Source organism: Piliocolobus tephrosceles, chromosome 20 (genome assembly GCF_002776525.5).
Source record: "Piliocolobus tephrosceles isolate RC106 chromosome 20, ASM277652v3, whole genome shotgun sequence".
Classification (NCBI taxonomy): domain Eukaryota; kingdom Metazoa; phylum Chordata; class Mammalia; order Primates; family Cercopithecidae; genus Piliocolobus; species Piliocolobus tephrosceles.
This window is the reverse complement of record NC_045453.1, coordinates 18,849,397-18,870,829: the sequence shown is the minus strand read 5'-3', so window position 1 is coordinate 18,870,829 and position 21,433 is coordinate 18,849,397. Positions and strand designations below refer to the sequence as shown.

The 21,433-nt window shown below is 51.5% G+C and overlaps 2 protein-coding genes across 5 annotated transcripts in view; one reads left to right on the top strand and one right to left on the bottom strand.

Moving 5' to 3' along the window:
* The window catches only part of NCOA5 (nuclear receptor coactivator 5), a 30,028-nt gene extending 24,256 nt beyond the window's left edge, over positions 1-5,772 (top strand). For 2 of the 3 annotated variants that reach the window (XM_023197052.1, XM_023197051.2), the window contains 3 exons: positions 1,483-1,682; positions 3,079-3,399; positions 3,858-5,772. In XM_023197052.1, the coding sequence (XP_023052820.1) occupies positions 1,483-1,682; positions 3,079-3,399; positions 3,858-4,447 (1,111 nt within the window). In that variant the 3' untranslated portion in view covers positions 4,448-5,772. Of the gene's footprint in view, positions 1-1,482; positions 1,683-3,078; positions 3,423-3,857 lie in introns of all 3 variants that reach the window. The other variant, XM_023197053.2, reaches the window with a different exon arrangement.
* An 846-nt stretch (positions 5,773-6,618) lies between these two features.
* The window catches only part of SLC12A5 (solute carrier family 12 member 5), a 39,053-nt gene continuing 24,238 nt past the window's right edge, over positions 6,619-21,433 (bottom strand). For both annotated transcript variants that reach the window (XM_023197039.3, XM_023197041.3), the window contains exons 14-26: positions 21,048-21,146; positions 19,910-20,029; positions 19,394-19,498; positions 17,352-17,520; positions 15,226-15,421; positions 13,970-14,139; positions 13,396-13,527; positions 11,766-11,873; positions 10,494-10,616; positions 10,202-10,401; positions 9,854-9,868; positions 9,464-9,597; positions 6,619-9,253 (exon numbers count right to left, since the gene is read on the bottom strand). In XM_023197039.3, the coding sequence (XP_023052807.1) occupies positions 9,162-9,253; positions 9,464-9,597; positions 9,854-9,868; positions 10,202-10,401; positions 10,494-10,616; positions 11,766-11,873; positions 13,396-13,527; positions 13,970-14,139; positions 15,226-15,421; positions 17,352-17,520; positions 19,394-19,498; positions 19,910-20,029; positions 21,048-21,146 (1,663 nt within the window). In that variant the 3' untranslated portion in view covers positions 6,619-9,161. The remainder of the gene's footprint in view (positions 9,254-9,463; positions 9,598-9,853; positions 9,869-10,201; positions 10,402-10,493; positions 10,617-11,765; positions 11,874-13,395; positions 13,528-13,969; positions 14,140-15,225; positions 15,422-17,351; positions 17,521-19,393; positions 19,499-19,909; positions 20,030-21,047; positions 21,147-21,433) is intronic.

Here is a 21,433-nt window from a genome sequence, read left to right as displayed (position 1 = left end):
GTGTGTCTTCTTAGCTTAGCAAGCCAAGTGGAAAGAGAGCTTTTCTTTCCCAGTGTTTCCACCTGAAGTTCTGCAATTCTTCTTAGGTTGACTTGACTCACTTTCCCATCCCTGAGCTTGTCACTTTGGCAGGGGTGCTAGATGTTCTCATTAGCCAGGGCTAAGTCATGTTCCCATCCCAAGAGCTAGAGGTGGGATTAGCCCTGTGGAACCATGCAGACTGAGAGTGGAAGGAAGAGGGTGTAGGCAGTGGTCAAGCAGAGTAGTATATAACCCCTTCGTGGGATAACCCAAATGCGCAATACTTTGGGAGACACGTCTCTGCATTTGTCAGCCAAGAACCAAGTCTTTGTGAAGTGCCATGGCCTTGCAGAACTGTTAGATGACCATGTTACCAAGCTAGGGCTCATAGCATTGTTTCACTGCATCCCTGTTTTACATTTTCTCCCTGAAGAGGCAGAGCAGAGAAGCAGAAGGGAATATAGCAGCTTACAGGCTTGCCTGTAGCTATGTTCCCTTTCCCCAGGTGGTACTAAGTAAATAACTTCATGTATTTTCTAGCAGTTTGGGGTTAAAGAGCTAATTTCAAGGCAGTGACTAGGGAAATAGGTGTTGAGACACCAAGCAGTCGGCAGAGTTCACAGGCTCTTGGCTGTCTTGTTCAGTGATAGATGCTGCTTTTAACTCTAGAGAGCTGTTTTTGGACACACGATGATAGCTGTTATTTTCTGAGCACCTACTTTATGTACTACCCCATACTAGGCACCTTACATAAATTATTTTTAATCTTCACCGTAATCATATAAAATGAGTATTCATTCAGCAAATCTTTTATATGTATAGTGGATGGCAGGTACTGGGGCTGTATAGCCTCATTCCACTGGTGGAGCTTACACCCTAATGGGGCAGGTAACAAAAGCATACAGGTGATGAGTCCTATGAGAAGAGAATATCAGAGATCTAATCTGGATTGGAGAGAAGGTCAAAGAAATGACATATGAACTGAGCCATGTTACTCTTGTTTTATTAGTAAAGAAACTGATGTTTGTAAGAGATAAATGGACTTGCTTAAGCTTCACAACTTTGCAAATAAATGTTAAGGACTGGGATCCATACCCATGTTTCTACCGTTAAAGCCCATGATTTTCCCACTGTATTATGCAGCCTACCCAAAAAGAGATAAGTGCCACAAGTCTTAGGGAGGAGGATGGTGTTAAGGAAGGACCACTGGACTACAGTATCAAGAGAGGGACCTGGGTATCATACTGTGCTAATGGCAACTTCTGTTGTGACCTCATGCAAGTCACAGCCGTTCTGAGCCGGGGTAGAGAAGAGAGTATTGGTCTAGATCCTTGGATCCTCAATATGGCAGTGGGGTAGACTAGGGTTTGAGTTCTCGATAGGAACACACACAACTGGCTTGAGACACAACAATGCAGATTTGGAGTTGGTCGCTCACCTAGATCTTACTTGTTTTTACAGAGACTATGCTGAGTCTGTGGGGCGGAAGGTGCGAGACCTGGGCATGGTAGTGGACTTGATCTTCCTTAACACAGAGGTGTCATTGTCGCAAGCCTTGGAGGATGTTAGCAGGGGAGGTTCTCCTTTTGCTATTGTCATCACCCAGCAACACCAGATTCACCGCTCCTGCACAGTCAACATCATGTTTGGAACCCCGCAAGGTACAGAGGCCCAAGTGGGTCAAAATACCAGAGGTAGTCACTAGTCCATTATTAGTCGTTTATGCCCTACGCAGAAGAAGCAGGTTTTGGGCAAATGACTCTTATATCTCAGTTCATATATGGTAGGGCCCCTCTCTTAAGTACCATGGAAGAGTCTTGCGTAATTTATTTATCTGATAGTTTCCTGGTGGATACAGTTCTGAGCCTGGCTCTCTGTTACGCTATACTTAACCCCTAGGTATATACAGTGGTGTGCTGGCACACGTTTAACAACAAGTTCCAGTGTGGGGGGAGGGCGTTTATAACATTTGCTAATCTCCATGGTGTAAATACTCCACCGTGTTTCAGTTCAAGCCACCAACATGAAGTCACTGAAGGGAGAATTGGAAAGAAATGTACACAGTTGGCTCTTGCCACTGAGATCTGGCTCCAGCACACCTCTGTCATGTACTCCACTGAATGTGACAAAATCCTTGCTTCGCCCAGCTTTCTAATGGAGGACAGAGAATATAATAGGCATTTAGGGTCCTTTTTGTAAGTGTGCTGGAGAAGTAACCAAAGGGGCTATGAGAAGTAACCAGAGGGACTAAGAGGCCCTGACCCTATAGAGGCCCAGGCCCAGTTCTCGAAGTCCTTTTCAGAAGTAGCTTTTCATGCATTGAGCCCAGAGGATTAAGACTCCACCAGCTGAAACCCTGCTCCTCGCTCTTGCAGCACAGACTTAACCCTTTCCCCACTATACTCAGGATCTCTGTTTGCTTCACCCTTTACCCCCATAACCATACAATTACATAAGGATCTCCAGTGGGTCATTTGTTTGAGGAATAGTCCTCAAGATGTGTGAGGACAGAAGTTCTGAGGAGTCCTCTCACTACCCAGTAAACCATGTTGCCCATGGGTGAGGAGTGGAGGTTATTTAGGGTCACAGTTTGATCTTAATCCATGACTTTTGAACTGCTGAATTAAAAAATAGTAGGCCGGCTCTGTCCTGAGGAGCACAGTGGAGAGCCCGTCTTTCCAGAGGGGCCTGTTGGCCTCCTGCTGCTGGTCTAGAGCCTGTTGGGCCTGCCTCCCGTGGCTGTTCCCCGCATGGTCTGTTTGAATCTGCGGGAGGCTGTCATGTTTCTTTGGTTTTTACTACAAGTCTGTGATCTAGGAATTCCCCCAAAGAACCAGCTGTATACAAAGGTGCATGTCCCCACCAAAGGTATTCATTCACTTCCCTTCCTGCCCTTCATCTCTTCCCCCCACACCACCCCACTCTCAATCTCAAGGCTTTTTGTCACCAAAATTATTTTCTTGCTGGTATGAGGTTAGAAAAGACTTGACAGAGTGCAGCAGGTGGGCACTTAAATATGTCATGGAAGAAAATAATTCATGTCATTTCCTCCTACAGAGCATCGCAACATGCCCCAGGCAGATGCCATGGTGCTGGTGGCCAGAAATTATGAGCGCTACAAGAATGAGTGCCGAGAGAAGGAACGTGAGGAGATTGCCAGACAGGCAGCCAAGATGGCCGATGAAGCCATCCTGCAGGAAAGAGAGAGAGGAGGCCCTGAGGAGGGAGTGCGCGGGGGCCACCCTCCAGCCATCCAGAGTCTCATTAACCTGCTGGCAGACAACAGGTACCTCACTGCTGAAGAGACTGACAAGATCATCAACTACCTGCGAGAGCGGAAGGAGCGGCTAATGAGGAGCAGCACCGACTCTCTGCCTGGTGAGCTACGTGGCAGGGCCGAGGTGAAGTTCTGACTCTGCATTTCTCTAATCCCCAGGCTCTGTTGGGAGGGTGTCAGGCCCAGGGCTCTTTGGAGTGGGTAAGGGAAATAAGTCCATCCCTTGGGCCATCCATGCTAATATAATGTTAATAATAACTTTATATTTGGGTACTGAATGCTGATCCCTGTAGTTAATGTGGTGGATTGACTAGTATTGCTGGCTCCCTGGTAGCCAGGATGGATGCCCTTTTGTTTTTTAGCAGTTCTCTAGGGGAACTAGCCGATTGTTTTCTGTAAACAGCACATATCATGAAGCGGCCTCTTTGGAAAATTGATGTTATAGTCTGTGTACTGTATGATTGATGTGACTCAGTGATTGTTGTTCTTCCTTTGGCTGCTAGGCCTCCTGCCCTTGGGGGGTACTTTGAACCAGATACCTCCCTCTTCTGTCTTCCAGGCCCGATTTCCCGCCAACCACTCGGGGCGACCTCGGGTGCCTCGCTGAAGACACAGCCAAGCTCCCAACCGCTCCAGAGCGGCCAAGTGCTCCCCTCTGCTACACCCACTCCATCTGCACCCCCCACCTCCCAGCAAGAGCTTCAGGCCAAAATCCTCAGCCTCTTCAATAGTGGCACAGTGACGGCCAATAGCAGCTCTGCATCCCCCTCGGTTGCTGCCGGAAACACCCCAAACCAGAATTTTTCCACAGCACCAAACAGCCAGCCTCAACAAAGATCACAGGCCTCTGGCAATCAGCCTCCAAGCATTTTGGGACAGGGAGGATCTGCTCAGAACATGGGCCCCAGACCTGGGGCTCCTTCCCAGGGGCTTTTTGGCCAGCCTTCCAGTCGCCTGGCACCTGCTAGCAACATGGCTAGCCAGAGGCCCGTGTCTTCCACAGGTATCAACTTTGACAATCCAAGTGTACAGAAGGCTCTGGATACCCTGATCCAGAGTGGCCCTGCTCTCTCCCACCTGGTTAGCCAGACCACGGCACAGATGGGGCAGCCACAGGCCCCCATGGGATCTTACCAGAGGCATTACTGAGGCTAAATCTTTCAACTCTTCCCAGTCCCCTCATCCCCTGGCCTCCTCCCACTTACTGTGTTCTAAATAGAGCTGTTTGGAGGATGTTCTCTGCGCTCCCAGGCCGGCATCGAGTGTCATCAGTTTCTACCACCTGCTCTCTCTCCTGCCCAAGGCTGTGTTGCTTATTCCTTACAAAGTTTATACTGCATTTGGGGCTGTATCTTTTTTTTGTTTTGTTTTTTGTAGAAAATAAATATCTCCGGGGTCACTGGGGCAGTACAGGTGTCTGGGCTTATATTTGATGGGGTTTCTCCAGTCCCTGTATCTACTGGATTTGGAGCCAGGCCCAGCTAGCCAGGTATGGAGTGGCATTTGTCATGTCAGTAGGCACCACCTTTGTTCATTGTGAACCTACCAAGACTTCCCAGCTTCATACACATCGACCAGAGCTCAAGCTCCTGCCTGCAACTCCTGCCTAGAGTTGAAGAAAAGCAAACTGGCCTTGGCAGGCACAGTGTCATCATACCCTCACCCCACAGGTTTGGGGTCTGCTTGAGGATTCATAAATCAGCCACTCTGGATTGTTGAGGAATGGCCATGGAGCCACAGAAAAAAGAATTTTTCTCTCTGAGCCAAGGTTGTTTTTTGTTTTTTTCTCTTTTCTTTTTTGTTTTCATTTCATTGGAAGATCTCCAATGAACTGAACAGCTCCAGTCAGCAGCAGTTACCACAAACTGTGAATCTGGGCCCCACCACTCTTCCCCCTTACCAGTTCTGTCAGCATCCCCCTCTCCAGCGGCACTTCCATGGAGTCGATTCTGAGACTCTGGCCATGAACACCCGTTTCTTCAGTGACTTGTTTTGGGCTTTTGGCTCAAAACCCCAGGCTCTTGTTTTTGTCTAGACTCTTACTCTGTTTCCTGAGCAGCAGGAGGTAGGGACCACTTTGATGTCAGACTTCTGGTAGCTGGACATGTTCTCGAGATAGGCGGCTGTTCGTGACTTTTGCACCAGAATGAAATTGTTAGAGGGAGGGCTTCTGGCTGTGGTTCTAAATGGAGCCCCAGGAAACTGCCCTCCCCCCTAGGGTTTATGCTCAGTGGAGCCCTGTAGATCAATCTCGAGGTCCTCTAGCAGGGGTGAGGGGGAGCAGCGACTTCAGCTGAGTCCCTGCCAGTGGTTAAGCAAACAATGGTTTCAAAATTCAAGGTCCCCAAATGGCAGCATTTTATGTTCTGACCTGTTTGTGTTATATAGTGGTTTTTTGTTTTTTCCTCTTTGGAACTCTTGTGTTGTTAATAAAATGAAATGATTACTTTTTAATTAAAATGAAAAAAGTAAAAGCTATGTTCGTCTTTCTTGGATGTGAATATGCTCTTTGCAGGATGCTTTCCCCAAGTCAGAAGTGAGGGCTCCTGTCTCGATGACTCTTGTCTGTCCCCTCTTGTCGTCAGCATATGATCCGGCCTCAAACCTCTTTGAACCCTGCCTTCTCTTCATAGGTGGCTCACCTAGTTAGAGGCTTTAATTAAACAGTCCAGAGCAAAACCCTATTGGCTAATTACAGTGCTGTGTTCAACATCCTGCTTCTGGTAGACATTCATTATGTCAGCAGCCTTGTCCTCTTATTCTAGGAAAGGAAAACAGGATGTGATGAGACCATTTGTGGTTGGTGGCCATTGGTCGGGGGGCACTTCCTGTTTGCATTTTGTCTCAGTTGCCACCCTCTGTTCTACCCATTGTGTAAGGAGTTGGCAGAATTCATAGAACCTGAAGGAGCCTTGAAGAGCATTTAATAGCTTGGGTTGGGTGTGGTGAAGTGGGTGGCATAGGCCTCCGGTGGGTTAGGGACCAACGTGCCGAGAGCACTGAGCCTCACCAGTAAGTGCTTACTGCCTCCTGGGGAATATCAGTGCAGCCTGACACCTATACTTAGAAAGTGCTCACTACCTCCTAGAAGATGCCAGTGCGACCTGACACCTAGTAAGTGCCTGCCAGTCTCTTAGGAGATGATGTTAGTACTGCCCTCCAGGCCAGGGCCCCAGAGCTGTCGGTAGATAAATTAGATCACCAGACCTGGACCATTAGCCCATCTTTTCTGTCAGTGGGGGTCAGTGTTTCTGATTTAAGAGTGCGGGGTCCTCCTGGAGGGCCCCCTGGAGTGTCTAAACAGCACATCTCAGGCCATGAAGGGTATAATAAAATTATTTTTATTGCATTTTGTGCAGACGGGAGTCTAAAAAAGTAATACAGTAAAAGCCATAAAGCATTAAATGGGAGCATTCAACAAGAAAGGAAAGAACCAACCTCTCCCTTTCATATTGGCACAAAGAACACAAGATCAATACTGAGGCAGGATGCGGAATACTGAACACTTACACTGAAAATTAAAGGCAGGCCTAATAATAATAGTAATAATAGTAATAAATACTCTTGATTTGGTTTGCAACCTCTCCTATTTACAAGGGTTTTCAACTTCATTGCATTGCCCTGCACATAGATCGTCTAAAACAAAAGCAACACTAGTTATCACTACAAAGCTATTGAAATATTGCACTCAGAATAAAAGTCACTTGAATGGACATGAAACATCTAACTACAGTGATTATGAAGATAACTTGATGAATGACTTGTGATAACATTCATAACAAATATTGCACATGTAGCACAGAAAACTTGGGTTTTTGTTGTGGGATGTCTGTCTCATCAACGGAAACTTTGCTCTTGCCAACCAGACAATCTGGGCCCAGATAGTGCAACTTTGGTTCCCTAATTGATGTTGATACAGCCCCCTTCTGCACAGCCCACCACGTCACCTCTGAAATATTCAGGCCCCCAGAAGCAGGACCTGGCTGTGGTTCTCAGAGGCAAGTCTACTGAAGGATGCAGGGGGCTGGTGTCTAACACCTCCAGCTTCCTGATTACCTGAAAGAATCTATCCAGTCCCCTGATCGAATCTCAGAGGGCACTTGGTGTAACGGGCAGACCTCCAAACCTACCCCCAGCCACACCTGACTCTGTCTGGGTGGCGCCGGCTCCAGCCTTGCCTTGGGCTCAAAGGAAAAGAGGTGGTGAGGTCAGGAGTACTCAGTGGCCCCAGCTCTGGGAGGTGGGTGAGATGTCTGTCTAGGTGCGCAGGTCAGGGCCCTGGGGCTGGAGGTACTGTACCCAGTCCCAGATGGTGCTGGAACGAGCATGCAGTGCCTGATCCCCTTAGAAACGTGCCCTAGGGGAAGGGAACCCGGCCAACGCGCCTTCTCTAAGGACAGAGCACGCCTCAGACCAGGCTGGTGGAGCGGAAGCGCCAAGGACGAGTTGGGGAAGCCAAAGGCCCTGGGTCCTGGTTAGAGGAGAGCAGACAGGCGCTAAGGATAAAGCGCGTGCGACTCCAGCCCTCCCTCAGGCCCAGGTCCCCGGGAGGCGGAGCTAGAGGCCGCTGCTAAGCAGCGAGGCCCGGCCCCAGGGCACAGAGAAGGCGGCTGGGTCCCCCGGGCGAGGCAGGAGCTGCCAGATGGGGACGCGGGAGGGAACATCACGGGCGGCTCTGGGGCCTCCCAGTGGGTCCGGCCCCTAAACCAGAATCGGTCCCCTCCTCCCTCACCTGTCCCAGGGAGGAAACTCCGGGGAGGGGGCGCCCTCCAGCTCCACAATTTCAGTCTTTGGCGAGGAGCCATGGGATACGGGGAGCAGGCGACAAGCCAACTGAGGAGAGACGCCTGCTCCCCAGCGAAGGCACCGGGGCGGGGCTTCCTCGGTGGGGCGCGGGCCTCTTTGTTTCTTCCCGTTGAGGAGCGCCCCTCCCCTATCCTGGCCCCAACTTGCATAAGAGCCGATGAGAAGAGGTTGCGCGCGTCTCTGCAGCCGCAGTGGAAGCTCACATCCGCTGGGAGGCGAATCCAGGAAAAGTTGGACCCTTGTCTCACCTCATCTCAGAAAAGGACTGGAGGGGAGGGTGGGAAGCCAAGGGTGCGCGGAAAGGGCGAAGAGGCGAGAGCAGGACGGAGGTGTCGAGGGAACGAGACCACCACGACACCCGCCTGGGCCTAAAGCACTTTCGCTCTCAAACTTGAACGTCAAGGAAAACTCAGCTTCCCGAGGCCTCCGTCTCCCAGCAGTGCCCCCAGCGGGAGAGCTCGACTGTGGCGAGAAGTCTGTTGCGCTTCTAGTCACATAAATATGGGGACGTTAAAAATACACGCGATGTCTCCTGTACACTATGTATAGGCTCGGCCGCCCGCGCCCCACGGCTCGGCTAGAAGGGGCGGCGGAGACGGCGAGCGCGGCCTTCCCACCCCGCGTGCCTCCGGGCCGCCGGGAGTCAGGGAGCAGCGCTGGAGGAGCGCAGAGCGAGGACCGCGGCGGGCGTGAGAAGGGGAGGAATGGGCCGCATGGAATACCTGGGGGTCCCCAAGGCCCCAGCTCCTCTCTTTTCCGCGCCTTCTCCCAACCTTTATTGCAGAGTCTCCTTCGGCGAGACGAGGCCGGGCTTAGAAAAAGGGCAGCGCAGACCCACGGGCCAACCGGGCACTGAGGAGCTCTGGTCTCCGCGCGGCGGGGCGCCCTCTCCGAGTCAGCCCCGACAGGCGTGGCCTCCGGGCTTCAGGCAGCGGGATAAGGGGCCAGGACACGGGCACAGGGTCTGTATGTAAACGGTGACAGCGGCGGGGGGCGCGGCGAGGGCTCCGGAGCCGCGGGCCGGGCGCGCTCGGGCCCGAGTGGCAGGTCCTGGCTCTCAGGAGTAGATGGTGATGACCTCGCGGCCGCCGCCGCGGACCAGCATCACCCGGTCCAGGTGCTCTGTGAGGACCTCGAGGAATTCCATGTCTGAAAGCCGGTCAAGGAGAAAGACCAGGTCTCCTTCCCTCCCGACGAAATTGGGGTCGCGCTCAGCTGCCACAGGACCTCTCGCGCCCGTGTCCCTGTCCGAGGTGCTGATCCGGAGGCAGGAACAGCTCAGCTCTTCCATCCCAGAGAGAGGACCCAGGTTCCCTGACGTCCACCTCCCTCTTTCCCCCAATTTTAATTCCAGGATACAGTTTTCGTCACCATTGCGGTTGCGGGGAGGCCCAGGCATGTTGAGCAAAACAAGCTTGGCGTCCCGGGATTTCTTCACGATGACCTCGTTCAGCCGCACCGCCGTGTGCATGCGCCGCACATTGGACTGGTTCCTGCGGCAGGAAGGAGGAGTGGAGACCGCGTGAGCCGAGGGTAGAGAAGATTGGAGCCAGTCGCCCTTCCAGCCCGAACTGGGCTGCTGGGCACTGGTTCTTGCAAGCCCAGGACCACCAATCCTAAACCTCTCCAGTCTGGGCTATTCAGAGATCCCAGAGGTCATGGCACCAATTAGGGGTTCACAATAGAGTGAGAAGGGTAGGGACCCTGGCCATCCTAGGAGAGAGAATGAAAAAATGCTGAAGCACTTACAGGTTCTCCCACTCTCTTCAGGAAACACAAGAGATGCAAAGAGAGAAAGAAAAAGAGCAGAGTCAGAAAAAGAGGAAGACACTTGGAGGCTGGGGCCATGGTCACCTGCCCTAAGTCCTGCTCTGCCAGCCCCCACACCCTTCACCTTTCTGCTGCCTGCAACTGGGAATTCTGAGCCTTAGCAACGGGGCCCAACCCCCTAAGTCCTCAGATGGGGAAACCAAGGCAATGTCTGAACTGGGTCTGCAGGCTGACAGACCAGGATGCCTTCTGTCCTCTTGCTCTGCCATGGGGAGCAAGACCCTTTAGCTCTTCCCATCCCCCAGCCCTTAGCCCCCAGGCCCGTACGGCTTCATGCTGAAGAAGTCCTTGATGCCCTCAGAGGAGACAGGACTGGGGCCCTTATTCTTCTCTGCCACCGACTTGTCCTTGGTCCAGGTGAGATGCACCTTCTCAGGATCTGTCTCCCCTTCCCCCTCAGGCTCCTCGCCTGGGGATGGAGAGCTGCTGGGGCAGCTGGGAGCACTCTGATCATGGATCAGCTGCACCTGAGGGATGAATGAAGAGATGGCAGGTGAGTCCTTTGGAGGCCAAGGGCTCTGCTCCCACTGGTTGGAGCCAAACCACCCCAGCTGCACACCTCCTCCTCTGGCTTCTCTTCACTGTCACCAGCTGTCTCTTCTGGGACGTTCAGGCGGAGCCGCGTGTTGGCTGGATTCTTTCTCCGGATTGAGCCTCGTGACTCATCTGTGATACTCTGGATCTAGGGAGTGACACAGGTTGGTGCCAGCTCTGCTGGGAGTCACCACCCATGCCCTGCAAAGAGCTATCACTAGAGATGATGTTCAGCCAGGATGCACTTTCTGGAACTGTACCAGTTGTTAAAATATTGCTATGATTTGAGACCAAATAGCTACTGCACCACTGATCTGCCTGCCCCACCTCCTCTCCAGAACCCCAGACCTCCCCACCATCTGGCAACAAAAGGGTTAACCTTGGCACAGCAATGCTCTGTCCTAGCACTATGGCCCAATGTCAGTCCTGGTAGTCCACTGGTCAGTGGCCATGCCATGTTTTACCATTTTTACTACCTCCCTTGGATAACACTCAGCCTTGGAGGATCCATCCTTCCCAGCTCAAAGTGGTACCCATCACTCATTCCCCTGAGAATCCATCAACCACATTCTGATAAATATATTACCCACCCTGGGAGACTCATAACCCATGGTTCATGTAGGATTCACATGTAGGATTGCCACCTTCACATGTAGGATTGCCACCTATTCCCTGGGCAACTTATCACCCACCTCCAGGAGCCCTTCTGTCCCCAGCTGGGGTAGCACCACTCATTTTCCCAAGGACTCCACTCCCTTGGGTGGGTCTTTCATCCATACTCTGGTGGTTCTACATCACCCACACCTAGAAGATCTTACACCCACACCCTGTGGGGGGGCTCATCACCATTACCCCTGAGATTCCATCAGCCACACCCTAGGGGACTTGCCCCAACTCCCACACATCAGTTATATCCCTAAACACCCATCTGTTACCCACTCTCTGAGGGTCTCTACATGAGCCCTGTCCCTCACACTGGCAGCCCACACCCCTGAGGACTCATCATCCATATGTATTTAGCATCCACTCTTCTCTCTCAGGCCCCATAAGTCACATACAGAGCAGATCTGTCACCCATGCCAAAGTCCCTCTGCCTCCTGGCTGGGAGGTTGGTGGTGAAGCTGCAGTGTGTACTCCTGCTGTCTGGGAGATCAGCATCAGGAGGTGTGGTTGGGGGAATCAGGGAGATGAGGGTGAAGTTGAAATGCCAGGAGTGTCCGCCCTGAGCCATCCTAAACCTGAGACCCAGAACTGGCAGCAGTTTGAGGCTCTCAGGGGCCAGCCAGGGCAACCTCACCTCCCGCTCCCGCTCGTTCTTGGTTAAATGCATCTGTTTGAGGATCTGGGAGCGCTGCTCCATCACCAACGTCTTCTCATAGGTGTAAGCTGAGATGTCGCTTTCATGCTGTGGACAGAGGTTGGGGTTGGTGGGTCGGGAGAGGGACACAGAGGAAAGCATGAGATCTGAGCCCAAGTGAAAGGCCAAGGGAAGGAAGGAAGGCCCCCTTCCTTCTGGTAGCCTAGGGCTTCCCTACCCAATCATTAATTTTATCAAGGGTTGTAGGAGGCAAGGATGGAGCAGAGAGGGCAATGCTCTTGCAAGGCAGACAGCTCATTCCCTCCTCAGCCCAGCACAGGACCAGGCATGTGAATGGATGAACTAATGAATGAGTGGATTAATTAATCACCTGGGTGAATGGAGATGGGAAAGAAGAAAAGGAACAAAGCAATGAATGAATACATGCAAGAATGAATGGGAGAGTAAGTGAATGAATACTTCAACGAATACATAGGTAGATTAATGAATACACAGAGGGATGGGTGGATGGACACATGAACTGAGAGGATGGTTGGACAAGAACTTCTACAGGATAATCACCAGGGGCACAGGCTCTGGAGCCAGCCTGTCTGGGTTTGAATCTTGCCTCTGCCATGTACTGTGTGTTATTGGGCAAATTACAGTCACATGCCAAATAACACCATTGTATGTGCGTCAATGGCAGACTGCACATAAAGCATATAAAATGGTTTTCCCATAGATTACTGTATTTTTGCTGTAATTTTTCTATGTTTAGTTTTTTTTTTTTTTTTTTTTTTTTTGAGACGGAGTCTCACTCTGTCACCCAGGCTGGAGTGCAGTGGTGCGATCTTGGCTCACTGCAAGCTCCGCCTCCTGGGTTCACGCCATTCTCCTGCCTCAGCCTCCCAAGTAGCTGGGACTACAGGCACCCACCACCATGCTCGGCTAATATTTTTTGTATTTTTTAGTAGAGATGGGGTTTCACCATGTTAGCCAGGATGGTCTTGATCTCCTGATCTTGTGATCCTCCCGTCTCGGCCTCCCAAAGTGCTGGGATTACAGGCGTGAGCCACCGCACCTGGCTTTAGATATGTTTAGACAAACAAATACTTCCCACTGTGTTGCCGTTGCCTGCAGTACTCAGTACAGTAACATGCTGTATAGGTTTGTAGCCTAAGAGCACTAAGCCTATGTGTGTAGTAGGCTGTACCATCTAGGTGTGTGTAAGTATACTCTATGATGTTCACACAACAAAATCGCCTCACAACACATTTCTCAGAACATATCCCTGTTGTTAAGCAATGAATGCATAACTGTACTTCTCTGCACTTCATCTTCCTAATCTGTAACATGGAAATGCTGATAATTGTATCTATCTCATTGGTTGTTGTTGGAATTGATATACATATAAAGTGCATAGAACAGTGCCCGGCATATAATAAGCACTAGACATGGCTATTTTTATAGAGAAGAGAGGGATGGCTGAATATGTGAGAGACTAAGAGGTGGATCGGGGGAAGGGATCTAGCATCATAAGCTGATGGGTGTTAGAGTTGCCCTACTTGGTGCTGGGGCCAAGAGGAAAGAGGGCCAGGTGGAACCCCAGTGGTGTCTCCTGGGGACTCACCATCTCCACCACCTCGACCTCCGCGGTGATGCGTAAATGGTACAGAAATGTGGTCAGATCCTTCTTCATCTGGATGCTATTGTCGTCCATCTGGGCCACAGTGAAGATACGCATCTTGCACTTTCGCCAGACCTGCAGGCGGTGAAGGGGATTCAGAAAGGTCCAGCCCAGATGTGATGAGGAGATCCAGGGCCAGACCCCGTCCCCTCACCCTTCCCCTCTTCCCACCCACTCCTCACACATACATGCAGACCCCAAATCCTCTGTCTTGAGGGCCACTCTCTACAAAATCTTCCCTGCTTAGGTCTGAGGGTCCCCCGTTAAAGAAAGCATCACTGGCTTGGGCTAAGCATTGCTCTCCTTACAGCAGTGCACCTGCGAGAGGAGAAACCATCAGTTCCTAACATCTCAGAATGAAGAAGGTCAGCGGATCCCGTTCCCAGGAGTTTACAGGGGAGGAAGGACACTCATGACCAGAGCCCATGAGTCTGACCTGCGGTTGTGCACATATGCACACAAATGCATACATGCATACACACACTCACACATGCATACACTCACACACACAACTCACCTTGTGGTGCCGCAGCAGGAAGGGCAGCAGCATGAGCATGCCTCCATCATGCACAATCCACCAAACGTCGATGCTGCCCTCAGAGAAGCGCTCAGGGTTCCCAGGAAACATGGAAACGTTCTTGGTGACCAGCAGGGCTAAGTGGCCAGCTGTGGTTTCCCGGACCAGCTCTGAGGGAGGCCAAGGAGAGGGCCAGAGGGGGAAACAGTGACTCCGGTTCTCCCAACACCCAGCAGCAGCCACAAGGGCTCCTGGCACCCAGCACTCTGCCCCACTCCACGTGGCCTTGGCCATGGGCTGAGTGGTCAGAAAACCAGCATCACTTAGGCCCCATCATATATTTATTGTTTAGATCTGGGAAAGTCTCTCAACCTCTCTGGGCCTCAGTTTCCCCACCTGTCAAATGGCAAAAACACCACCTACCCTTTCTGATTACTAAGAATCCATCATGTATGACCTCACTGAATCCTCCCAACACCTTGTAACTATGATCTACCTCTAAAGGAGACAGAATAGCTTGGAGCTAACAGTGTAGCCTCTGGGCTGGTTCAAAACCTGGCTTTCCCATTTTGTGACTTGGAGCAAATTTCTTTTTCCTTTATTCTGTAGTTTGCCATGTTGCCCAGCTCAAACTCCTGAGCTCAAGCGATCCACCTGCCTTGGCTTCCCAAAGTGCTGGGATTACAGGCGTGAGCCACTGAACCCTGCAGAAGCAAACTTCTTAATCTCTCTGTGCCTCAGTTTCACACCAAAAAAGATGGAGATAACAATGCCGAGCCCTCCTAGGACTGATGAGAGAATTAGAGAAAGCCTCAACTTGCTGGCACACAGAACTCATTCTAGAAACATTAGTTATTATATACACTATTACCTACTATTACCAAGAAATCTGATCTCAGAGGGAGTAAGTCACGTGTGCACAGTCACACAACTAGGAAGGACCAGAGCTGAGACGCGGGCCCAGCCTCTGTGACTTCAGAGCTGTAACTCTTCCCACTGCCCTGCACTGTGTTCCTCCCAGGGCCTGTGAGCGCTGCAGGAGCCAAGACTGTCTCGTTCACAGCGGAGTCCCCAGCGCCCAGCACAGTGGGTGGCACGTGGCCAACCTTGACTGCTGTCACCTGCATATGCTGAATCCACACTTGGCATGGAGGGCTTGGGAAACCCCTCCGGCCCAAAGGAGTGGAAATCCAGTTCCACCCCTCTACTGCCCCCAGCCCCACCCCTCTTCCGTCCCCAGCCCCCGACAGCGTTACCAATGAAGTTCCTCCACGTCTGATGATCCTCCTTCTGGCGCCAGTTGCGGGGCCAGCCGACAAGCACAGTGTTGTGCTGCAGCCCCCCGAGGCCCCCGGACTGGATCAGATGGGACACACCATCACGCAGGTTGGAGGAGATCACTACCTGGCAGAAGCCCTTCACCTTCTCTGCCTCCATCAGGCGCCTGATAGACTAGGGGAGGGGGACCAGACAAGGGCCAGCCTCAGGCCTCCCTGGCCCTGGCTGGGCCCACTGTAGCCTCCTTCCCTCCCATCTCTCCCCTCCTTTCATCCCAGTCTTCCTGAAGCTCAGCTCTGATCACGTCAGTCTCTGGCTCCAGAATGGCACATGGCTCCCCATCATCTCTGTGCCCCATTCCTTGTTGATCAATCAAGGTTCTTCATGATCTGACCATACACTTTCTGCCACCCTGCCACTGCTCACACAGCCCCTCTGCCCGACATGCTCTCCACCACAACCCTGACACACGCCCCTGCCAAGTTGTACATGATGCCCTGTCAGGCCCAGCTCAAATGTCACTGTCTTCAGATACCACTCCCATCCAGACCAGAATTAAACTGGGCTTCTCTGCACAGCCAGACAATTTGTTTCAACAGTCTTTCTAAGTAGCATAATAAGTATTTTAAGGGCACCTCATTTAAACTGCACTACGAGGGAAATAGTCTTGTTACTCTCATTTTATAGATGAGGAAACTGAGGCTTGGAGAAATGAAGATTTGTTTAAGGATACACAGCTAGTTTTACTGTGAGGATTCAAGTCAGGGAAGTCTGACTCCAATCCCCACACTCTTAACCACCACCCCTAAGTCAAAGAGATAGAAGTTCAATTCCTATCTCTACCACCTCCTGGCTGTGTGACCTTGGGTGAGTCGCCTAACTTCTGTGTCTTGGTTTTCTTATCTGTCAAAAAGGGGTCAGGACAGCTACCTTGTTTAGGAATAGGAAGAACCACATGTAATCATGCACATAGGGCTTAGTTAGTATCCTGCCTGAGGAATCGTAAACACAACACATTGTACAACTCTGATGTTATTAACTCTAACAGTATTTCTCGACATCCGGTGGGTCTGAGAGCCTTCTGTGTATGCTCTGTCTTCCCCACCAGCCTGTGAACATCTCGAGGCCTGGGACTTGGTCTTGAACATCTCCACCTCCCCTGTGCCTCGCCCAATGCCTGGCGCACTGCACATTCTCAGCCACCGCGTGTTGAATGGAACTGACCAGTCAAGGCCTCCAGCTCTGGGCCCTGATAGATCGGTGTGAACAGCCCAGTGAGGCAGAAGCAGCGACTGTCGCAAGCCATCAGGGGTGCCCCTCCCCATCTCACCTCTGCTCCCTCGGGCCCCTTTTTCTCTCTCCACTGCTAGCTCCCTCGGGCCCCTTTTTCTTTCTCCACAGCTCTGACGGGAGAAAGGCCTGACCCTCAGACAAAACCGACCCTCAGACAAAACCTACTTCCTCTACTATCCCTGGGATCCAATCACCTCTTTGTGTGCTTAAGGCAGACACTGGCCATCACAGCCCACATTGGCTCTATAGGCTGCTCCGTAAGCATGGACTAGAGGGTAGAGCCAAGAGAAGGTGACACAGAGCAGGGCCCTGGATTCAAATCCTGATGTTGCTTCCCACCAGCTTTGTGACTTTCAGCAAGCAGCTTTCCCTCTCTGGGCCTCAGTTTCTTCCTGTATCAAACGTGGATACTTACCTTGTCAACCCCAAACTGTAGGGATCAAGAGTCCAAAGCTGGGAAATCACCTTGAAAGATTTATACTTTGGCAGGAAGGAGTCTAGAGTAGGAGTTCAAGGAGTCCTAATTTGAATCTTCATTTCCTGTCCTTAGACATAGGACCTGACTTCTCTAAGCCTCAGTTTCCTTATCCATAAAATGGGCCCTTCTGCCTCTGATGGTCTTTCACTCTGTGATTTGAATTCTAAAGAACTCACTCTCTAGACCCTTAGGCTCTTCCTCTAAGGAAGAGAAAAGAAATGCCTGCACCTCCTTTGATCCTGAAGGTGATGAGGAAGGGAAAGTACAAAAGAATAGAGACTGTCTTCCTAAGTGTCCTGACCTTTTCCCAAGCCCACCAGGGCCTCTGCTCACCTCTTCTGCTCGCTGGGCCTGGGGATGATTTTCCAGAAAGGTGCCCTCAAGGACAGAGCCCACAATGGTCAGGCCCTTCCCTGCCTTGAGCTGGGAGGTCAATGAGAGCAGCTGGGGGTGCACCACATTCTGGTCTTGGTCCACACGCACCAGCACTAGCAGCTGTGGCCTGAAGAGAGTGCAGAGTCACATGATCCATATACTATATAACCAACCACCCACACACCATACACCCATCACCAGGTCACCTAACCATCTCTCCTCTATAACCATCTGTCCCATCCACCTATACCCCGCACCACCCATCCATCCATCTACCCATCGACCCATCTCTCCATTCACCTCACTCACCTATCTATCCATTCAACCACCCACGCACCTATTTTATCCTTCAGTCATCCACTTATATGCATATTTATTTACTGATACATGCATTATTCACTCAAGTATCCACACATCTACCTACCTATCATCAATTCTTACATCCATCAATTTGCCCTTTTGCCCTCCCACATGTACATACACTTGCCCATCCACCCATCTACGCATCCCTTTCCTTAGTCATTTAGCCGTCTTAGTCCTCCAACCACCCATCAACCTCATAGCATTCTGTAAGCACCTACTCTGGGCTAGACCATGTGCTGAGCATTTGGGAATTCACAGATAAATAATACAGAGTCCCAGGTTCTGGGAGCCCAGTTTAGTAGACATTGGCAAAGACAAGTCTACAATGCCCTAACCTAGGTCAGGGTTCCAGGCTCTACTCTTGGCAAGGTGAAACACAGGGAGATGAACGAGGGGTTGGGCATGCAGCACCCAGGGCTAAGAGGTGGGGTGTGAGGATTCCATCTCCAGATCTGCCTTCTGTGACCTGTGAGATCCCCTCTAACCTCCGATTTCCCTTTATTTTATTTTTATGTATTTATTTATTTATTTTTTGAGACGGAGTCTTGCTCTGTCGCCCAGGCTGGAGTGCAGCAGTGGCCGGATCTTAGCTCACTGCAAGTTCTGCCTCCCCGGGTTCATGCCATTCTCCTGCCTCAGCCTCCCAAGTAGCTGGGACTACAGGTGCCCGCCACCTTGCCCGGCTAGTTTTTTTTTTTTTTTTTTTTTTTTTTGTATTTTTTAGTAGAGACGGGGTTTCACCGGGTTAGCCAGGATGGTCTCGATCTCCTGACCTCGTGATCCGCCCATCTCGGCCTCCCAAAGTGCTGGGATTACAGGCTTGAGCCACCACGCCTGGCCTGTTTTATTTTATTTTTGAGACAGGGTCTCACTCTGTCACCCAGACTGGAGTGCAGTGGTACAATCTCAGCTCACTATAACCTCTGCCTCCTGGGTTCAAGCTATTCTGCCTCAGTATCCTGAGTAGCTGGGACTACAGGTGCACGCCATCACGCTTGGCTAATTTTTGTATTTTTAGCACAGATGGGGTCTCGCCATGTTGTCCAGGCTGGTCTTGAACTCCTGGCCTCAAGTGATCCACCCACTCACCCACTTCAGCCTCCCAAACTGTTGGGTTACAGGCGGGAGCCACCACGCCCGGCATCCCTGATTTTCACGTGAATAAAATGGAGGAATTGTCGTTAATCCAGAGATGCCTGAGAACCCCTATAACTCTCAAAGGGAACGATTCCACCTGTCTCAAAGCAAATGCTACATGATCTGATGTTTGTCTGTCCCCGTGTGTGTCTTTCTCCACAAAACTGTTAGCTTCCTACATCCCCAGAGACTGGAAGGGGACTTGCCATACATCAGGCATTCATGTTTTATGAACAACTGGTGGAAATAATGAAATGAATGAATGGATGGCTGCTCAGGAGGCTAGCATGGTGGGTGGGGTTAGAGGACAAATGTCTGGAACTCAGCTCAGCCTCGGTGTTGCAGGTGGGAGGAATCAGACAAGGCTGGGCTTTAAGGGCACAACTCAGCAAAACAAACCAAGCAGGATAAGTCAGGCCCTGCTCCCTTCCCCCCATCTCCTGTGCCTTGTACACATGCACACACACACACTTATGCACACCTGCACCCTCACCACTTACCTCCAGTTCTTGGTATGTGGGGGTCCTTCCTCCAGGCGTAAGAGGGCATAGCGAGCTGCACTGAGAGACAGACCTCGGATCCCATCGCCCCACTCCTTTTCTGCCCTGGGAGCCAGGAACGGGGATCACGTGAGGTCAGAAAGCCAGGAGGGGGCAGGGAGAACCATCTACACTGCACTGGCTACCCCAGGGCAGAGTCATCTCTCAGGCTCAGAAAGGACATGCATATCACTCCTGCCAACAGACTCACCCAAGCCTTGGCTAAGTTTCCTTGGAAAATCACTTGTAAATCCATTCTCTCACCATTCCTGTCCATTTCTCAAAGGCTCTGCCACCCCGGGGCCCCATCTTCCAATGTCACCCCATATCACCCTCTCCCTCTGCTCCAGCCCCATCCTCTCCCACTCCCTGCTTCATCTCACCCTCACCACCCTAATGCCTCATGACCCCTTCCCCCTCCTTCCCACCACCCCTTAGCCTTCCCCAGCCACCCCAACCTCCACTCCCCACACTCACCCACGGTACTCAATGTACTTGTAGATGAGTCCAGCAATGAGCATGGCCACCAATGCATAATACCAGGAGCAGATGAACATGAGGGCCAGGCAGAGGCTCATGCCCAGGAAGGAGAGGGTCCTGGACAAGGTGGAGAGACCCAGCCTCTGAGCCCCAGCAGGGTTGTTGCTGAAGCCGGGGCTTAGACAGCAAGAGGGAGATGGGGCAGGGCATGGGAAAGACCTCGGAGGTGACAGGCCGGTCTAGGGGAGCTCACACCATCATCCCCATGAGAATCAGGGAGCTACGGGACCTTTTGGGTGAAGGAGAAGCCACAGACAGGGCACCACCCAATGCCCTGCCCAACTTCTGACACCCCACACCACCCTGTTCCTGTGCCTCAGACCCTGCCAGACAGGTCTGGCCAGGTGCGTTCTGAGGCCAGGGTCTCAGGGGATGGAAACAGGTCCTCCCAGGAGAAGGCCACCAGCAAAGCTGGAGCATCCAGACAGGAGTGGGCAGCCCTGGTTCTAGCCCAGTTATGCCACACTCTTGCTGGGGGACCTTGGGCCAGTCCCTTTCCCTCTTTGGGCCTCAGTTTCCTTTTGTAGGACAAGCATGATAATTTCTGCTCTGTCTGCCACCGAGGGGCCTATTGTGAGGATGAAGAGCCATAGAGGAAAATAATGAGAGAAACTGCAGCCCCTGTGCAATGAGCATCTGCCATGTACTGTAGTCCTCACAAGAACCCACAGGCAGGTGCAGCTATCATACCCATTTCACAGCTGAGGAAACTGAGGTTCTGAGAAGCTACATCATCAGCCCAAGGTCTCACAGCTAGGAAGTGCAGAGTCATGATTTGAACTCTGGCCAGCTGACTTCCAGCCTCCCTGCTACATTGTGAGCTATTGGGCATCACGGACAGGAGAGAGATTCCAGCCAAGACCACTTGTGATGCTGCTATGTTATTATTTATGATTGTTAGGAGACCCTCTCCAGGACCTTCGTCATGCGAGTTGGTCAACAAAAGCTGGAGAAAAAAGGATGTCCTCTTCACGTTTGGGGTCCTTAGACCCAGAGGGGATGGACTGGAGTGAGGTGAGGAGTGGGGTGGAAGTAAGCAAGTGGTTCACTGGAAGTGTGGGGACAGAACACCCACCAATGGTAATATCGAAAGCGTGGCCTCCAGTTGGGTGTCCTCAGCAGTGTCTGCACCGCACAGGCCAGATTCACAAACATGTAGCACATCAGGAAGAACCTGGAACACAGGAAGGCCCAGGGGAGACAGAGATGCAAAGGGAGGCAGAAACAGAAACAGCAGCGTGGGAAGAGAAAGGGGGAAAGGGGACAAGAAGTCAGGAGGTGGCCAGATCATGCTCTGGTGTTTAGCAAGGGGTTTGAAGCCAAATACCCTTACAACACACCCTGATAACACGTGTGGATGAATCTCTCTATAACAAACGATGGGCTTCTATGACCAGTGGGGAACTTCCTGGGGTTGTTAAAGTGTCTGGGTGGGTTGTCATGGGTAACAGCTGCAGGATT